We start from the raw sequence: 18570 nt of genomic DNA on the forward strand, positions 1-18570 counted from the left end.
AACTGCAGTTAACATAGCTAAGTAAATGGAAGAATACTCTTATTGCAATGTGAATGGCTCTTAAAAGAGCCTTTGGTTGTGCATAGTGTAGTCTATGGTGTTGCCAGGGAACAGCACCCTCTTTGAAGAAGTAGGAGGTGAAGATCTCCTGCACACGGATTGCCTCTCTTGCTGCGTTGTTGGACCCAATCCTTGAAACATCCTGCAGAGCAGCAGACTCCTCCTCTGGGACACAGCGGCGAGCTGCAGATCCCCTCCTGGTCCTCGTGTCCATCATGAAGTTATGCAGGACACAGGTAGCCTTCACACACCTGAATTCCTCCAGGAGGCAGTCCCAGATGACCCTGGTCACCCAACCTTGCAGTACCCTACACGGTAACTGTAGGCAATCGTTTTGAAGGAATCTCCAGCTACAAGGTATCTGTAGGAATATGGAAGACAATGTCATTATTAGACTGTTACATCACCAGGTCATTGTGGATTACTAAAGTATAATATCCATGATAACAAATCATGATAACATTGGATTGATAGATACATGGGCACACATATGTGCATGTGTGGCATGTGACAATAACAGGATCATATCAAGGATAGCATCACAAATGAATACATAAATACCACTTGAAGCTTGATGATGAGTTGATCATTTGAATCAGCTGTGCAGTGCTGAGGAAAAAACAACAATGTGCCCCTCTTTGAGTCCCCTAGGACTGAGAACCACTGCTCTTCATTGGGACCTCTTCATATGTAGTCTGGCTTTCATAGAGCTCTTTATCTGAGGACAGAAAACCTAACAAGAAACACACTTCATTATAGTCAAATTACACCACACTGGATATTATGTTACTATTATCTCGGTCCTCACTTCTAGGAACAGGAACAACACAAAAGTACCTGCCCTTTCCAGAATAGCCTCCTCTCTCATTGACAGTTGGGGCTGCTATCCTTTCACCCTCCTCCATGGCTGTTAGCTAGCTAGCTACCTATAAATGCATTTGGAGTTGTTTTTAACAGTGATAAATAGATAGGTAGTTGCTGATATTTAATTCACTTAGCTAGCTATCTATCTATACAGTATTTGAAGTTGGCTAGATAGTTAATTTAGCAGCTCATTCGAGTTAGCCTGCACTGTAGCTGTTAACGATAAACTAGGAGTGGTGGGTGGAATCAGGCGCAGAGAGCAGGGTTCAGTCGTTTGTCAATTTTATTCCCCGGCGCAACAAAACCGGTCACACCAACACACAGGGCGTGTACAAGTTCTCAGTCCAAACAACAGGACATTTTAGTCCGGAGAATAAAGACACAAACAATTTTTTTTGTGGTTAAAATAATTTATTACAATCAATACCATTCATACTATTACAAAATCATAATTCTCATTCATTCTTAATTAATTGTATTTACAAAAACATCAAACAAAAACAAACCTCAGGGGAGCATCGTCCCTCCCCGTCATACCTAACCAATACCTAACCCTTTCCCTATCTCCCCTTCCCTAATCTATCCCCTTACCAAACTCACTCTAACACTCCCAGCCCTAAACCCCCTTTCCACCTCTCCCGTGCCGCATGCTTCCCCCACTTCCTCTCCTCCCTCTTCATCTTCCCCCTCAAATCACCTTCCACCCTTCTCACTATCCCTTCCACCCCCCAATCTCTCCCTGTCTTGACTAAATTCTGCCTGGCTTCCCACAGTCCCTTTTTAAAGAGACTCATGAGAAGCCAGAGCAGAAACCTGTCCCTATCCGTTCCCTTTGCTCTCCCTACGCCTCTCTCTAGCCTAGCCCATGTCAAAACAAAATCACTCCTAACCACACCTAGAATTACCCGTGCCCTAGCCCAGACTAGTCCGGCAAAGGCACAGTCCCAAAAGGCATGGCGCACAGTCTCCTCCCTGCCACAAGAGGATCTTGGACAGATGGGGGATTGCACCAAACTATACCGGTACAAGATGGCACGTACCGGCAAGCACTTATGGAGGCCCAACCAATTCAGGTCCTTGAGCCTGTTGTCCAGGCCCCGCGCCTGCACTCCCTCCCAGACCACTGATGAGATGCCCGCTACAGGCGCAGGACTCCCTGCCTGCCTGACCTCCTCGTACAGGTGCCTGTGGTCTAAACCTACTCGGGCAACTTCAACCTCGGGGTGCGCACGCAGCCACTTGGCCGCATGGCCAAAATGCCACGGCAGCTGTTCCGCCCGAGGACCCGCGTTAGACCACACCATTACGCTTCTCGCCTTATACGAGAAGAACACCCGCAGGAGGTAACCGGACGGGTGTATAACCGGACGAGCAAGCTCCGTCAACAAGAAAGAAACAAAAATGGCGTCCAGCTTGAGGGGGAAATGTGGTACCCCGGCGACCCACTCGCACCTGCCACTCCACATAAACTGAAACACAAGCCTCACTAGAGGCCTCCTCAGACAAGCCGGCAATGGATAGATGTATGCCACATACAAAAGAGACGGCAACACATCCACCTTAAGGACCAGGACTTTGCCCATAAAAGACAAATACCTAGCCTTCCACATTGCTAGCTTCCTCTGTACCACTGCGATACGCATGTTCCAGTTTAGCGTCGCTGAGCCGGAGGTCTCAAAATGAACCCCGAGAATCCTCAGGGCCCCTTCACAGAGAGATAACCCCCCAGGCACATCCGTTCTACCGCGCCATCTTCCGAAAAACTTGATGGAAGACTTTGCATGGTTCAGAACTGCTCCCGACGCTCGGGTGAAATCCCCAAAGATGGCAAGGGACCTTGTCAGGCACGAGTCCTTGCACAACAGCAAGGAAGTGTCGTCGGCGTACTGCGTCATCTTAACACGCAGCCCACCGCTTCCAGGGATCAACAAGCCTTCCACCCCTGTGTCTGCCCTAATGGCAGCCCCCAGAGGCTCCATGTACAGAACGAAGAGGAGAGCCGAGAGTGGGCATCCCTGCCTGACCCCAGACGAGAGGTCAAAAACGTCACCTAAGTGACTATTTACACTAACTCGACACCCCGCTCCGACATATAAAGTACGGATCCATCCTATAAACTTCTCCCCAAATCCTAATCTACCTAACACCCTGAATAGAAAAGATCTATTCACGCGATCAAAAGCTTTCGCCTGATCTAGCGCTGCTACCATTAAAGGCAGCCCTCTATCTTCAACCCAAGCGATGGAATCCCTGATCAACTGTAGGTTCCATCTTATAGAGCAGCCCTCTACCCCGCACGTCTGATCCTCGTGGACGACGTAGGGAAGGGCTGTGCGCAACCGGTCTGCTAAAACCTTTGCAAGAATCTTGTAATCTACGCACAGCATGGTCAATGGCCGCCAGTTGCCAAGGTCAGTTGCTTCCCCCTTCTTATAAAGAAGTGACAGCACACCAACAGCCATTTATCCCCCCGGGACCCCCGTCTCAAGGATGGCCTTCAAGACTTCGAGAACCACTGGTCCAAGTATACCCCAAAACTTGAGGTAAAACTCAGCCGGCAGCCCATCCATCCCAGGCACCTTCCCTTTTCCCATCCTCCTAAGAGCGCTCTCAACCTCTTCTAGTGAGATCTGGGCCTCCATCACGTCTCTAATGTCCTCTGGCAACCGCCGGGACAAGTGTTCTAAAAACACGTTTCCCTGCTCTACATCTATTTCCCTTTCCTTAAATAAACCTTGGAAATGATCAGTTGTCACTCTGACCATTTCCTCTGGTTTACTTACTATACTACCATTTTCTTCCCTAACTCCCTTCATTACCTTCCTACTCTGTCTGGCCCTAACCGACTTAAAGAACATAGCGGAACAAGTCTCATTATGTTCTAGAAAGCCACTATGCGCACGCTCCAGGAAAGCTCGAGCCTTCTGCTCCTGCAGCTCCCTGAGCTGCGCCTTTAGGGCTGCGAATCTCTCCCAGTCAATCGACCCGCCGAGGTTGCCTGCCTCGTACTCGAGTTCAATTAACCTTTGGATACGATCCACCTCCCTCCTTTCCTCCCTTTTTTTCCTTCTACAATATCCTATTATAAAAGCCCTTATCCTCCCCTTGACTAAATCCCACCACTCTAACACCCCCTCGCACATGGACCGGAGGCCGTCAAGCCTCCGAAAGAAACAAAAAAATGCATCAACGAAAGCCTGCTCCTCCAGTATATCCCGATCTAACTTCCAGTACCCCCTACCGAAGAGGCAGACTGGCGACCCCACCTGCAGGAACACCCCGTCGTGATCCGTGAAGAAAACAGGCAACAGCCGCCCAGACAACTGACCCAAAGACCTGGATACAAAAATGTAGTCGAGCCTCCGCGCAACCCCCCTGGAGTTGCGCCATGTAGGACCGACCATTGCCGGAGTAGTGTGCAGGCCACCATCAACCAGACCATGGCAAGCCATTAGCCCAGAGATGGCACCTGCACTGCTATCACCGCCTAACCCTAAATCTATATTAAAGTCTCCTCCTATCACCAAGTGCCTGTTTGTAACACACAGGGGCGCCAGACAGTCCACCATCTCCCTCCTGTCTGCCGCCACCTGTGGCCCATACACCCCAATTAACCTATATCTAGCTTCTCTAAACTTAACATCTATCCCCAAAACTCTACCCTGCATTATTACAAAAGTGTTCTCTATTTTAACCTCTCTATGCCCACACAAAATCCCTACTCCTGTTGAGTGCACCCCTCCTATGCCCCAAAAAGATTCCCCCTTATCCCACTCCCTCTTAAATCTACACACATCCCCACCATCCCTCAGGTGAGCCTCCTGTAAAAAACAGAAATCAAACCCCACACCCTCTAAATAACAAAAAACCGCCCTCCTTTTAACATTATCCCTTAAGCCCCTAACATTTAGACTAAAAAAAGAAACAGAACTATTCATTTAATTATTTACAACAAATAAAAACCCCAAAACCCAAAGAAAAACCAGGAGACTCACCCGATGCTCCCCTGGTCCATCTCCACCGGCGGGGACGTCCTCTCCTCTCCTGACGCCCCCCCGTCCTCAATCCCAACCCATGATCCAGGCAGTGTGTTGGGTCCTCCCTCCCCACCCACCATCGACCCCTCCCTGTTTGCCTCGGGGCTGCATATAGGGGACCCCATCTCCCCAAACAGGAGTTGGGATCCCTCTAGCAAACAACCCACCGACCCCTCACTGGAGTCATCCACTAAAATGCAAGGGGCTGAGGCAAACCGGGAGGACAAAGTACCCCCCCCCTCCCCCTCCACACCCCCCTCCCTCTCACTTCCTGCCAAGCTCCCCCTCTTCATCCCTTTCTTCTTTGGTGAAGGAGGTAGCGGGGAGACACAACGTCCCATCCCCACTAACCCCTCCACCAAATCCCTCATTTCGACCTCGAGGAAGCCTGGCAGGCTGTCCCCCCACTCCTTCCCCCCCATCTCCCCCCCCTCCCACCCCCTCCCCTCCCACATCCACTCCTCCCTCCTTCTCCGTCACTGTCCCCCTTCCCTCTTCCACTCCTTCCACTCCTTCTCGTCCCACTGTCCCCTTCTCCCTCTTCTCTGCTCCTCCACGTTCTTCCACCTTCTTTTTAATCTCTCCTTCTTTTTCCTTCTTTCCATCTTCTCTCCTCTTTCTTTTCGCCTCTTCCTTCTTCCCTTCTTCGTCCTTCTCCGTCCTCTCCCCTGTGCCATCCGTACAATCCGCATGCGTCATCTCTTTCCTCCCCCCATCCCCCGCTCCCCCCCCAGCTGCAGACGCGTATGACCTGTGACGAGCCGGGCAATCACGCCACAGGTGTGCTCTTGAGCCACACCCGTGGCAAGCCTTGGGCTCGTCACACTCCTTGGCCTCGTGCTCTTCCGACCCACAAAAACGACATTTCTTGGCGCTGCACGAGGCCAGGATATGGCCGTAGGCCATACAACGCCTGCAGAACGGGGGCTGACGTGCATAGTAGAGTGTTCCCCTGTCAGCCCCCAGGGAGAACATCGCCGGAGGATGGAGGTAGCCATCCACACTCTTCGGGGACTCCCTGAGTAACGCCTGGAAACCTCTCCTCCCGTTCCAGAAACCCAGGGAGTCCCTGAGGTACCTCGCTGAGGAGACATTGTCCATGTACCTCCCCAGAAAAGCCCTCACCTCTTCATCTTTCACATGCGGATTGTACATGGTTACGGTGACCACCCTGAAGTTGTTCTTCGCCAGGCTGGTCACCGCATAATGGCACAGGGGTCCCGTTTTCTCCGCTTCCTTTGCCATCTTCATTACTTCGTCATGTTTTTCTTCTTTGTGAAACGTCACATCGAAAGCCTTCTCATTCGGGTTCCCTTGAAGGCAGAGCACTTCCTTCACCTCTATCCTGAGACATCCCATCAAAATAGTCCTTCCAAATGTCTCTCTACTCCACGGCTCCATCTCATTTTCAGTCCAGGCAAATCGTAAGGTATTTGCCATACCAATCCCCGGAACCGATCTTGTTTGCTTGTATTGATTCATTTAAAAAAATAAGCTCTCTTCAGAAAGAAGCTTCAACTTGGAATGAAAACATATTTTAACCAAAAAGGTGGAGCAACTAAAGGTGTTGACTCTCCACATCTATCAAGACAACTGGAACACTGGGCCAGACACTCTTAAATAAAACCTGGACCAGCTCAGGTGAAACACATACTGACTAATGAGGTGGTACCAATCAGTGCACCCTCCGTGCTAACGAGCTATCCGTGCTAAAGTCCAACCTCAAAACATAAATGGAAAGACCAAAGCCTGTAACACCTTCCCCCTTTAGACAACAAATATATCCTATATTTTTGTTGGACATGGTTGCTCACCCCAAACAGAAAACGTCCATTTCACATAATCAACTACAATGCTTCTACAATATAAACATGGTGTCTACTGGCTGTCAACAATTAAAAACAAGAAAAAACACGTATTTCTTAATAATAATATACAATCGTATTATTAAAAAAATATCATTTTTCTTTCAATAGAATCCTAAAACTCACTCAAAGACAGGAATTTGATCACCTCAAAGACATTCATACCTAAACTGCACATTAATTTGCCAAGGTAGAGTACATGATCAGTGAATATATTAAATGTACAGGCTACAATGTGGGGATCTCATGCATAGTAATAACTACATGTATATTTGACTTGAATCCTTGGCAAAACATGATATTATATTCTACTCAATCCATAGGCTTCATTAATGTCATTCAGGCTGTTTTGAAGTTGATGCAACTGGCTATGATAGCTGAGGTTCATAGCTAGGTTCTGAACTAATATGTATACCAAACGTTTGGGTCCATACACAGATCGGCTAGATAGCTAGCTACACATCCATGGGCATACAGGGATTTTAATCATCCACTGCATAATAAGCAAGAACAAGAATAACAAGAACATAGCAATCTACGCAATTTCATCTATCTGCATGGCAAATATCAGCAAGTTAAGCTTACAAAATTGCACATTCAATTTGCAGTACATTTTTCAGCTAGCTAGATTCTATACATCCACTGTTTTACAAAATGACAGCCTGGTGTGCTGGCCATCTTTGATCCATTTCTTGTCTGTGTAGGGGTACCCCTCTCTCCTAGTATTTCTGTCTGCCATCTTTGCTGAAGAAAGTCTAACAGTCACTAGTGTAGCAGCAGCCTCCCCCGGTCCTAGTACCGAACCGGTAGGACTTTTAAAATGCGATGGAACGGTTGACGAAAAAAAGAAATCACAGAAAAAATATATGGACTGATATTGATTTATTTAGTGGGGGCTAATATACATTTTAGTTCTAGCGATGTCCCTGATTCCTACCCTTTAACTTTTTGTCTGATAATAAAATATACATTTTACTCAACTGCGTTACCCACTCCAGTCAGCAGATGGCGGTCTGAGACTTTAAGGTTATGCTGTTGGTGTGACGTATAATCTAGTGGACGGAACGCTTCTTTCAACAGCAACAGTAAGTTATCCACCTCGGTAGCTTGCTAGACAAAAAAGCTGAACCAGTAAAGCTCTTCAGACGCATTCGTGTTTATTAGCCACTGTATTTTAAACACACTTCTTTTGTCTAGTTAGTTATCCGATTTAATTTAATATTTACGGCGTTGTTGTTATTAGTCAGCTAGCAGTCTGGTTAAGTTAGCATTAGCATAGCTAACATCCGCGACCATGCGGTCACTAAGCTACTCTCCTTCTGCTAAAGAAGAGGTGGATATCACAGTAAAACAAGAAGTAGAGGCCGTTACTGTGAAAGAAGAGGAAGACGCGTTCAGAGTGAAAAAGGAGGAGGATGTTACAGTAAAACGAGAGGAGGATGCAGTTTATAGAGTGAAAGAGGAGGAGAGAGAGATGACTGTTACATCGAAAAAGGAGGAAGAAGAGGAACCTGGATATCTGGGCCCGGTTTTCCGAATGCATCTTAAGGCATCCAATGGTTCTAATGATGAATTTAGCCAAAATGTGATTTTGAGAAACCGTAACCTGACTAACACTAGTAAGTACTGTCTTAAAAACAGAGGCACAAACTCTGCAGTTGTTGAAATGATGTTTGGTGTTAAAGCAGAAATCTGCAATTGCTACATTCATGTTATGACTTTTAAATAATTTATTTATAGCCATTGATTCTTGAAGAATATAACACATGCTTCATGAGCTTAGTTCAACTGTTGAACCCCATCAGAACCCAGAATAAGCTTTTTTTACTCTAATGTTTAGAAACAATGTAAATAAACACTGTATCGCCTCAAAATGTCAGCTCTGGGATATGAACTTGCAACCGGTTACTAGTCCAACGCTCTAACCACTAGGCTACCCTGCTGCCTCAACATGGTTAAAACTATAATGTTGATATCATGGATGGTCAGGCCTTGCATCCATAGGTCTGTCTGTAGTTACATTTCTCCAACCCCATAATCATTTTATTACCAAAACAGTGGTGAAATGACAGATTTGTTATTGTTTGAACTACAGATTGCTGGATTGTGTTTTTTTTAAAAACCACAACAAAATGGCTGCCTAGAGACTTGGTAAACAGCTGAGGGATGGGGGAAGGAGACCCATTGCTAACCACTCTCAAATTCATAGAGAACGATATTGTAGAAACCATAACCCAACACCGAGCGACCTCGTCAAGAAGTTCAGACATCTTGGCGTAACAGTTATAAGGTGTTGACTTGACAGTCGCTGGACCCAGGTTTGAGTTCAGCTCAGTCCCTCCCCCTGAATTCAATACACTATGAATACAAGGACTGGCCATCCATGATGTCATAATGATAATTTAACCAGTTTTCTAGGCTATATAGTATATTCTAGAATTAATCCATGATGTCATAATGATAGTTGCTGACTTTTGCCTTATACCTGCAGCAAATGCCTCTACCCCGTCTTCTGGCTGGGCAGAGGACTTTAGCATTTTAGTTACTGCGGTGTAACAAGGGCCTAGCCGTGCGGCCCTACCAACCTTTCTATTTCTTCGTAATGGCCCTTCGCGTGAGTTGGGTTTGTTCCTTCGTTCACGTTGTCACTCCCTTATTTTCCGGTCTAGTATGAGGCCTTGGATAGAGATACTCCCATTTAAATATTCAGAGTGTTATGGATTCTTCCTATAATTCCTTACCTTCAAGTTTCTTTTACCTCTGTATATATCAATACCTAATAACTTCTTCTATTGGTTATTATGCTCGTCAGCTAGTAGTCACTTGGAAACTAGTATTGGTATATATTTTGACACACAATGACAGTTTTTTATTTTACCTTTATTTTACTAGGCAAGTCAGTTAAGAACAAATTCTTATTTTCAATGACGGCCTAGGAACAGTGTTCAGGGGCAGAACGACAGATTTGTACCGTGTCAGCTCGGGGATTCGAACTTGCAACCTTTCGGTTATTATTCCAACGCTCTAACCACTCGGCTACCCTGCTGCCCCAAGTATTCTTTAATTGGTAATTGGTATTCTCACAGCACTAACGCTAGATTCCAAATTCCAATATCCTAATACACTTCCAACTCTGTGTATGGACTCAATATATTGTAACGGGTACTTGGCTGTTTCCTTGTATTGCTAATCACATCTGTACTTGATGTCTCACTGTTTTACTGCCGCTTTGTCTGTGATCAAGAGGTGTCAAGACCCCTGTGTTTCAAATATGGTTCTCGTCTAACAAAAAGCGTATAGTGCAATAGTAAATTTACCTATGAGGATTCTCCATATGAAGTCTGTCTCATATGTCAGTGAGGATCATGCCTCTCTTATGATCTCTGTTCTCTTTATATACCTTTTTACAGGGGAAGTTCTCAAGTTTCTGGAGCTGTGGCTAAACCACACTTTCACACTGACACTGCCCTGCTGCTTGCACCGGCCGCTTACTCGGGGACTGTAGATTGCTTACACTGAGTGCTTACTCGGGGACTGTAGATTGCTTACACTGAGTGCTTACTCGGGGACTGTAGATTGCTTACACTGAGTGCTTACTCGGGGACTGTAGATTGCTTCTTACGTCATCTTAGACCTGTGTCAAAAAGGAAGCTTCTTATTCTAAATCTAGGTCATGCACTACTAACTCCCATTCTGCTGCTTCCGTGTTACTGTTGGCTGATTCTACTTAATGATACCAGCTGGTTGTTTCACCACTTGAGGCGGCGTAGGTGGCATGTCAAGCTTCAGCTGGGAGAAGTCTATGATAGGTATCTCCTCTGCTTCCCCCTGTTGTCCAGTTTCTGCAGGTGTGGTCCATGGTTCCATGAGGTCCTGTGAATGCCCTGTGTTGCTGTCCCCATTGCTTGATGGAGTGGGCAGATTCTTTTCATCTCTTGTCACACCAGATACACGACATCCATAACTAGTGGTTTCCTCATTAGCATGGAGGAGTTTATGCAATCAAATTGCCCTCGTGCTGCAATTTTCGAAAACACAAAGGGGCCTGTATTGTAGACCAAAAGTCTTCTACCACACTGCTTAGAGTTTCAACAACATGAATAACTTATTTCTAGTCTACAATCTTAGATGTTACTACTAATGTGAAAACAAGACAAAATATGACTTCTTGCTCATTTTAAGACAATTTTAACATTCATTACAGACATCAATTGTTGTACAACATCATGGCTATGCTGTTGGCATCAACCTTTACCCTGGATTATCACTGTTGTGGTCCTTTAATCATCTGTCTGACTTTGTTGTTCACACAGGAGAGAGACGTGACTATCGTGGATCCTCTGGGGAGCCTCAACAACCTCATGATGCTGAGGAGACAGAGAAGAGTCTCTCCAGATCAGAACACCTCAATAAACACCCACAGAGACCCACAGGGAAGAGAACTCACTGCTGCTCTGACTGTGGGAAGAGATTCACATCATCAGGCATTAAAATTCATCAGAGAACACACACAGGAGAGAAATCTTATAGCTGTGCTCAATGTGGGAAGAGATTTACTTCATCTGGCAAACTGACTCTACACCAGAGAACACACACAGGAGAGAAACCTTATAGCTGTGCTCAATGTGGGACGAGTTTTACTGCATCTAGCTCTCTGACTTCACACCAGAGAACACACACAGGAGAGAAACCTTATAGCTGTGCTCAATGTGGGAAGAGATTTACTAAATCTGGAGATCTGACAGTGCACAAGAGAATACACACAGGAGAGAAATCTTATAGCTGTGATCAATGTGGGAAGAGATTTGCTACATCTGGCAAACTGACTCTACACCAGAGAACACACACAGGAGAGAAATCTTATAGCTGTGCTCAATGTGGGAAGAGTTTTACTGCATCTAGCTCTCTGACTTCACACCAGAGAACACACACAGGAGAGAAACCTTATAGCTGTGCTCAATGTGGGAAGAGATTTACTAAATCTGGAGATCTGACAGTGCACAAGAGAATACACACAGGAGAGAAACCTTATAGCTGTGATCAATGTGGGAAGAGATTTGCTACATCTGGCAAACTGACTCTACACCAGAGAACACACACAGGAGAGAAACCTTATAGCTGTGCTCAATGTGGGAAGAGATTTACTCAATCTGGCAATCTGACTCTACACAAGATAATACACACAGGAGAGAAACCTTATAGCTGTGATCAATGTGGGAAGAGATTTGCTACATCTGGCAAACTGACTCTACACCAGAGAACACACACAGGAGAGAAACCTTATAGTTGTGATCAATGTGGGAAGAGTTTTGTTCAAACTTGCCATCTGACTCTACACCAGAGAACACACACAGGAGAGAAACCTTATAGCTGTGATCAATGCGGGAAGAGTTTTACTTCATCTGGCAGTCTGACTCGACACCAGAGAACACACACAGGAGAGAAACCTTATGGCTGTGATCAATGTGGGAAGAGTTTTTTTCAAACTTGCCATCTGACTCTACACCAGAGAACACACACAGGAGAGAAATCTTATAGCTGTGATCAATGCGGTAAGAGTTTTACTTCATCTGGCAGTCTGACTCTACACCAGATAACACACACAGGAGAGAAACCATATAGCTGTGATCAATGTGGGAAGAGATTTACTTCATCTGGAGATCTGACAGCGCACAAGAGAATACACACGGGAGAGAAACCTTATAGCTGTGATCAATGTGGGAAGAGATTTGCTACATCTGGCAAACTGACTCTACACCAGAGAACACACACAGGAGAGAAACCTTATAGCTGTGATCAATGCGGGAAGAGTTTGACTTCATCTGGCAGTCTGACTCTACACCAGAGAATACACACGGGAGAGAAACCTTATAGCTGTGATCAATGTGGGAAGATTTGCTACATCTAGCAGCCTGACTCTACACCAGAGAACACACACAGGAGAGAAACCTTATAGCTGTGCTCAATGTGGGAAGAGATTTACTAAATCTGGAGATCTGACAGTGCACAAGAGAATACACACAGGAGAGAAATCTTATAGCTGTGATCAATGTGGGAAGAGATTTACTGCATCTAGCTCTCTGACTTCACACCAGAGAACACACACAGGAGAGAAACCTTATAGCTGTGATCAATGTGGGAAGAGATTTGCTATATCTGGCCACCTGACTCAACACCAGAGAAAACACACAGGAGAGAAACCTTATAGCTGTGATCAATGTGGGAAGAGTTTTACTTCATCTGGCAGTCTGAATCTACACCAGAGAACACACATAGGAGAGAAACCTTATAGCTGTGATCAATGTGGGAAGAGATTTGCTACATCTGGCAGCCTGACTCTACACCAGAGAACTCACACAGGAGAGAAACCGTATAGCTGTGATCAGTGTGGGAAGAGATTTACTCAGTCACACAGCCTGATATACCACCAGAGAATACACACAGGAGAGAATCCTTATAGCTGTGGTCAATGTGGGAAGAGGTTTCGTCAATCTGGCGAACTGACTCAACACCAGAGAATACACAGGATTGAAATCTCATAGCTGTGACCAGAGATAATCTGATAAAAGATCTGATCAAATATTAGAAAAAACATACATGAAGACGTTGTTTCATGATTTCAATGAATTAATGTCACAATGTAGAATTTTTTAACATTGTAGTAGGAGTATTGTAATGGTTTCACAATGTAGAAGCCTAAACGTGTGCCCACTTATGAATTGATATCAACATGTAATGGATATTAGCCTCAGGGGAAAAATCCAGGCTCTGAAATGGAAGAGTACTATTTATGTGATTTAACAAAAATTGACAAACAAATCAAATTAATTTATAAAGCCCTTCTGATATCAGCTGATATCTCAAAGTGCTGTACAGAAACCCAGCCTAAAACCCCAAACAGCAAGCAATGCAGGTGTAGAAGCACGGTGGCTAGGAAAAACTCCCTAGAAAGGCCAAAACCTAGGAAGAAACCTAGAGAAGAACCAGGCCAGGGTGGCCAGCCCTTTTCTGGCAGTGCCGGGTGGAGATTATAACAACATGGCCAAGATGTTCATAAATGACCAGCATGGTCGAATCATAATAATCACAGTAGTTGTTGAGGGTGCAACAGATCAACACCTCAGGAGTAAATGTCAGTTGGCTTTTCATAGCCGATCATTAAGAGTATCTCTTCCGTTCCTGCTGTCTCTAGAGAGTTGAAAACAGCAGGTTTGGGACAGGTAGCACATCCGGTGAACAGGTCAGGGTTCCATAGCCGCAGGCAGAACAGTTGAAACTGGAGCAGCAACACAGCCAGGTGGACTTGGGACAGCAAGGAGTCATCGTGCCAGGTAGTCCTGAGGCCTGGTCCTAGGGCTCAGGTCCTCCGAGAGTGAGAAAGAAAGAATTAGAGAGAGCATACTTAAATTCACACAGGACACCGGATAAGACAGGAGAAGTACTGCAGATATATCAAACTGACCCTAGCCCCCTGACACATAAACTACTGCAGCATAAATACTGGAGGCTGAGACAGGAGGGGTCAGGAGACACTGTGGCCCCATCCGATGATAATCTTGGACGGGGCCAAACAGGAAGGATATAACCCCACCCACTTTGCCAAAGCACAGCCCCCACACCGCTAGAGGGATATCTTCAACCACCAACTTACCATCCTGAGACAAGGCCGAGTAAAGCCCACAAAGATCTCCGCCACGGCACAACCCAAGGGGGAGCGCCAACCCAGACAGGAAGATCACGTCAGTGACTCAACCCACTCAAGTGATGCACCCCTCCTAGGGACGGCATGAAAGAGCACCAGTTTGCCAGTGACTCAGCCCCTGTAATAGGGTTAGAGGCAGAGATTCCCAGTGGAGAGAGGGGAACCGGCCAGGCAGAGACAGCAAGGACGGTTCGTTGCTCCAGAGCCTTTCCGTTTACCTTCACACTCAATCACTCAATCATATGACCTACTGAAGAGATGAGTCTTCAGTAAAGACTTAAAGGTTGAGACCGAGTCTGCGTCTCTCACATGGATAGGCAGACCATTCCATTAAATTGGAGATCTACAGGAGAAAGCCCTGCCTCCAGCTGTTTGCTTAGAAATTCTAGGGACAATTAGGAGTTGTGTTACACTTACCACGTTGGTGACCCACTTGAATCAAAATGCAACACTTCAAAATGTGGCGTGCTGTTTTCTACAAATTGTCCTCTAACCAGGGATGTACTCCCAGGGATGTACTCCCAGGGATGTACTCCCAGGGATGTACTCCCAGATTCCGTGTGGTTTTTGAGCTGTTAGTTTTAACAGGACGTGCAACCTCATCTCTCTCCTCTCTCACAATTTTTTTTAGCATGATATCGATGAGTGATGACAAATAAGTGCTGCATTCCCTTGTTTAGCGACCCCTAAATTTAATGCATCGCTCCCAAATGTAGCTGACTCTTCTGCAGGTTGTCCCCTAACCAGGGAGGTAAAATATATCTCCCATTTCCATGTGTTTTTTTGTGTCAGTTTTAACAGCACGTACAACCTAATTTCCCACCTAATCACCTAATCACTATCAGTGATTTATTGCTATTTGTTAAAACAACAGTGTTTCTTTCTGGTGCTTGTGCAGTTTATAAGGAGCTTGTTTTAAAAAATACAAGTAATGTGATTATTGTGGCAGATGTTTGTGTATATAGCACATGTTAGGTTTTCAATTGATCCCAAACTGTTCCTGCATATTGGTTACAATTATATTGACATTGTTGCCCTGTTTTTAGAATATCAAGGTTAATTCTCACATGTGCCAAACCAAATGTTCTAGAGCATGATATTGGGGACTGGGCCCAGATCCAACAACATGCCTATCTAGTGAACCCTGAAAAGAGAGAGAAGCTCCGCAGTGAGGTGGAAAGTTATTACGGATATTGCAGGAGTTTCCTCTTGAAATCAACATGTCCGTGGTAAGGAAAACTTGGTTGCTGATTATCTCTGGGGTGGGCAGTCAAAAAGATTTGTGTTTTGCGTTGAGCCAGTGTGTTTATTTTGAGTTTTATCTCTTATTCTTTTCCGTATTGAAACTGCACTGTTGGTTAGGGGCTCGTAAGGAAGCATTTCACTGTTGTATTCGGTGCATGTGACTAATACAATTTTGATTTGAGTTTTGTTTGGGCTCGTTCCAAGAGGACGAGAGTTCTAGAAGCTAGTGAGTTTTAGGAAGACGAGAGTTCTAGAAGCTAGTGAGTTTTAGGAAGACGAGAGTTCTAGAAGCTAGTGAGTTGTAGGATTCTATAGAAAGAAAAAGGAGAAAAAAATAACATAATTGTTTATTAATATTTAGGAATAGGTGTTTTTTCTTGTTTTTAATTGTTGACAGCCAGTAGACACCATGTTTATATTGGTGAAGGTGAAGCATTGTAGTTGATTATAATGTGAAATGGAAGTTGTTTTCTGTTAGTGGTGAGCAAAAGTGTCCAACAGAAATATAGGATATGTTTGTTGTCTTAAGGGGGAAGGTGATACAGGCTTTGGTTTTTCCATTTATGTTTTGAGGTTGGACTTTAGCACGTCTATCTCGTTAGCACGTAGGACGCACTGATTGGTGTCACCTCGTTAGTCAGTATGTGTTACACCTGTGCTGGCTTGTCCATCTCGTTAGTGAGAAGGTTTTTCACCTGAGCTGGTCAAGGTTCTATTTAAGAGTGTCTGGCCCAGTGCTCCAGTTGTCTTGATAGATGTGACAAATCAAAACCTTTAGTTGCACTATCGTTTTGGTTTGCTTCCTGTTTTTAAGTTTGTTGTGGGTTTTTCTCTTGTTTGCCTCTTCTTGGGCAGATTTAGTGGGTCTCATGGTGGGTGTCTTTTAGGTCCCAGTTGTTGTTACTAGTCAACTTTCAGTGGACACTGAGAGCAAAACTTCAACATTATGTTATTGTACTTTTATTGTATCAAATGGTTGTTTTATGCAACAGAATAGAGGGTTCTTAGAACTATTGTGTCTGTGTGTTCTACTGAGGATGGGCCTCTCGGAGGAAACACTGACAGGAGATTTACAATGTCTTTTGGGTGATTAAAACCTAAAGAGACAGTATTCCAGATTATGAGTTAATGTTTCTGTTCTATATGTTACCAGGGAGAGATGACCCCAGGGCCAGACCCTGGTTTCTACTCAGAGTACTGTTTTTACAGCAGATGCTTATAATTCTCAGCAGACAGTATCTTTCATACAAATCTTAACCTTGTGACCCGTTCCATACATCTGTTGGTCATATAGGTTGAAAGGGGTGTATCTTAGCTAAAAAATACCTTTGTACTTTTGTCTCGTGGCTCTCAACGAATCATCTGGGGGTGATTTGTTGACCAGCCAATATTATCGTAGAGCACTCAATTAATTCACTTTATATGTGTGTGTTGTATTGACCTGCTCCCTTATTAATAAGTGAATAAAGATTTAGTTTAAGAATACATCTGACTTGTGTGATAAGTTTCTCATTTGATATTAAAGAAATTTACAACCACATTTGGCAATGTGAATCTTGACTTGGTGACCGCTCCTGACGACCTGGGTAAATCGTCCTTGAGGGATCCCTCAAACTTGGAATCTCATGGAGACCACACTTCGGGAACGGAGCAGATGGACCCACCTGAGGCAGCGAGCAGATTCTATACACCTAGTTTTTTTTAAAGTGAGTTTTTAGAATATCCTCGTAGGCTCTGAGTGTATATTCCTGTGTGAGGGGGCACCTTGGAGGCGTAAACCGGGCCGAGTCAGGACCTGAGTGTGTACTCCTGTGTGGGGATGTAAACAGAGCCCAGTCAGGAGGCTCGGAGTGTGTATTCCTATGCGAGGGGGCACCTTGGAGGCGTAAACAGGGCCGAGTCAGGACCTGAGTGTGTACTCCTGTGTGGGGGTGTAAACAGGGCCCAGTCAGGAGGCTCTGAGTATAAATGTATGAGTTGCATTATTCTAGGAACTAACCATGAGATAGAATTGTGAAAATATTCCTGCAGGTAAAAATATTGTTGAAAAACTAATTGATTAGGTATGTTTGGGAATAGCATTGTGTGACTGATATGAGAGTTGTGTGAATGTGGAAATGAGTGTTAATCTGACGTTTGGATAGTAACATATAGAAATATGATTACTCAGATTATTGAAATTTGGATAATAAATGGGATGATATTTTAGAAAGCAGCGGGAGGTTTATAGTTCCTGGGAGTCTTGATTTTGCCGTGGTCTCTGGGAGGTTAGACAACAGTTGAGGATCCTATGGTCATTGTCTGGGAAACAAAAGTTTATTTTTTTATTCTGCTGGGAGTATGTTTGGAGAGTTGCTTCTTAGCTATGGAGAGTCCTTGAAAAAGCAAATTGAATGGTTGTCGCAAGTCGCTGAGAATTTCTGACGTTTTATATGGATTCTGTGAATATATGAAAATATGATGAATTGTATGTGTGTTTAATGATTACTACAGATTTGATAAAGTAAAACTGGGAATATAATTAGATACAATTTAAACAACCCATATGTAGACAAACGTAGGTTTTAAATTGGTACAGTGCCTTGCGAAAGTATTCGGCCCCCTTGAACTTTGCGACCTTTTGCCACATTTCAGGCTTCAAACATAAAGATATAAAACTGTATTTTTTTGTGAAGAATCAACAACAAGTGGGACACAGTCATGAAGTGGAACGACATTCATTGGATATTTCTACCTTTTTTAACAAATCAAAAACTGAAAAATTGGGCGTGCAAAATTATTCAGCCCCTTTACTTTC

At 44.6% G+C, this 18570-nt stretch overlaps 2 protein-coding genes across 2 annotated transcripts in view; one reads left to right on the forward strand and one right to left on the reverse strand.

The window, feature by feature from the left end:
• Positions 1-18570, reverse strand: part of LOC139394344 (zinc finger protein ZFP2-like) — a 196958-nt gene that overhangs the window by 6125 nt on the left and 172263 nt on the right. The gene's annotated exons all lie outside the window — the stretch shown is intronic.
• Positions 8070-13685, forward strand: LOC139394342 (zinc finger protein 271-like). The gene is made up of 3 exons (XM_071142389.1): positions 8070-8445; positions 11140-12234; positions 12821-13685. The coding sequence occupies exons 1-3, from the start codon at positions 8121-8123 to the stop codon at positions 13366-13368; spliced, it is 1968 nt and encodes a 655-aa protein (XP_070998490.1). The 5' UTR covers positions 8070-8120; the 3' UTR covers positions 13369-13685.

This window comes from Oncorhynchus clarkii, unplaced genomic scaffold, assembly GCF_045791955.1.
Source record: "Oncorhynchus clarkii lewisi isolate Uvic-CL-2024 unplaced genomic scaffold, UVic_Ocla_1.0 unplaced_contig_399_pilon_pilon, whole genome shotgun sequence".
NCBI lineage: Eukaryota > Metazoa > Chordata > Actinopteri > Salmoniformes > Salmonidae > Oncorhynchus > Oncorhynchus clarkii.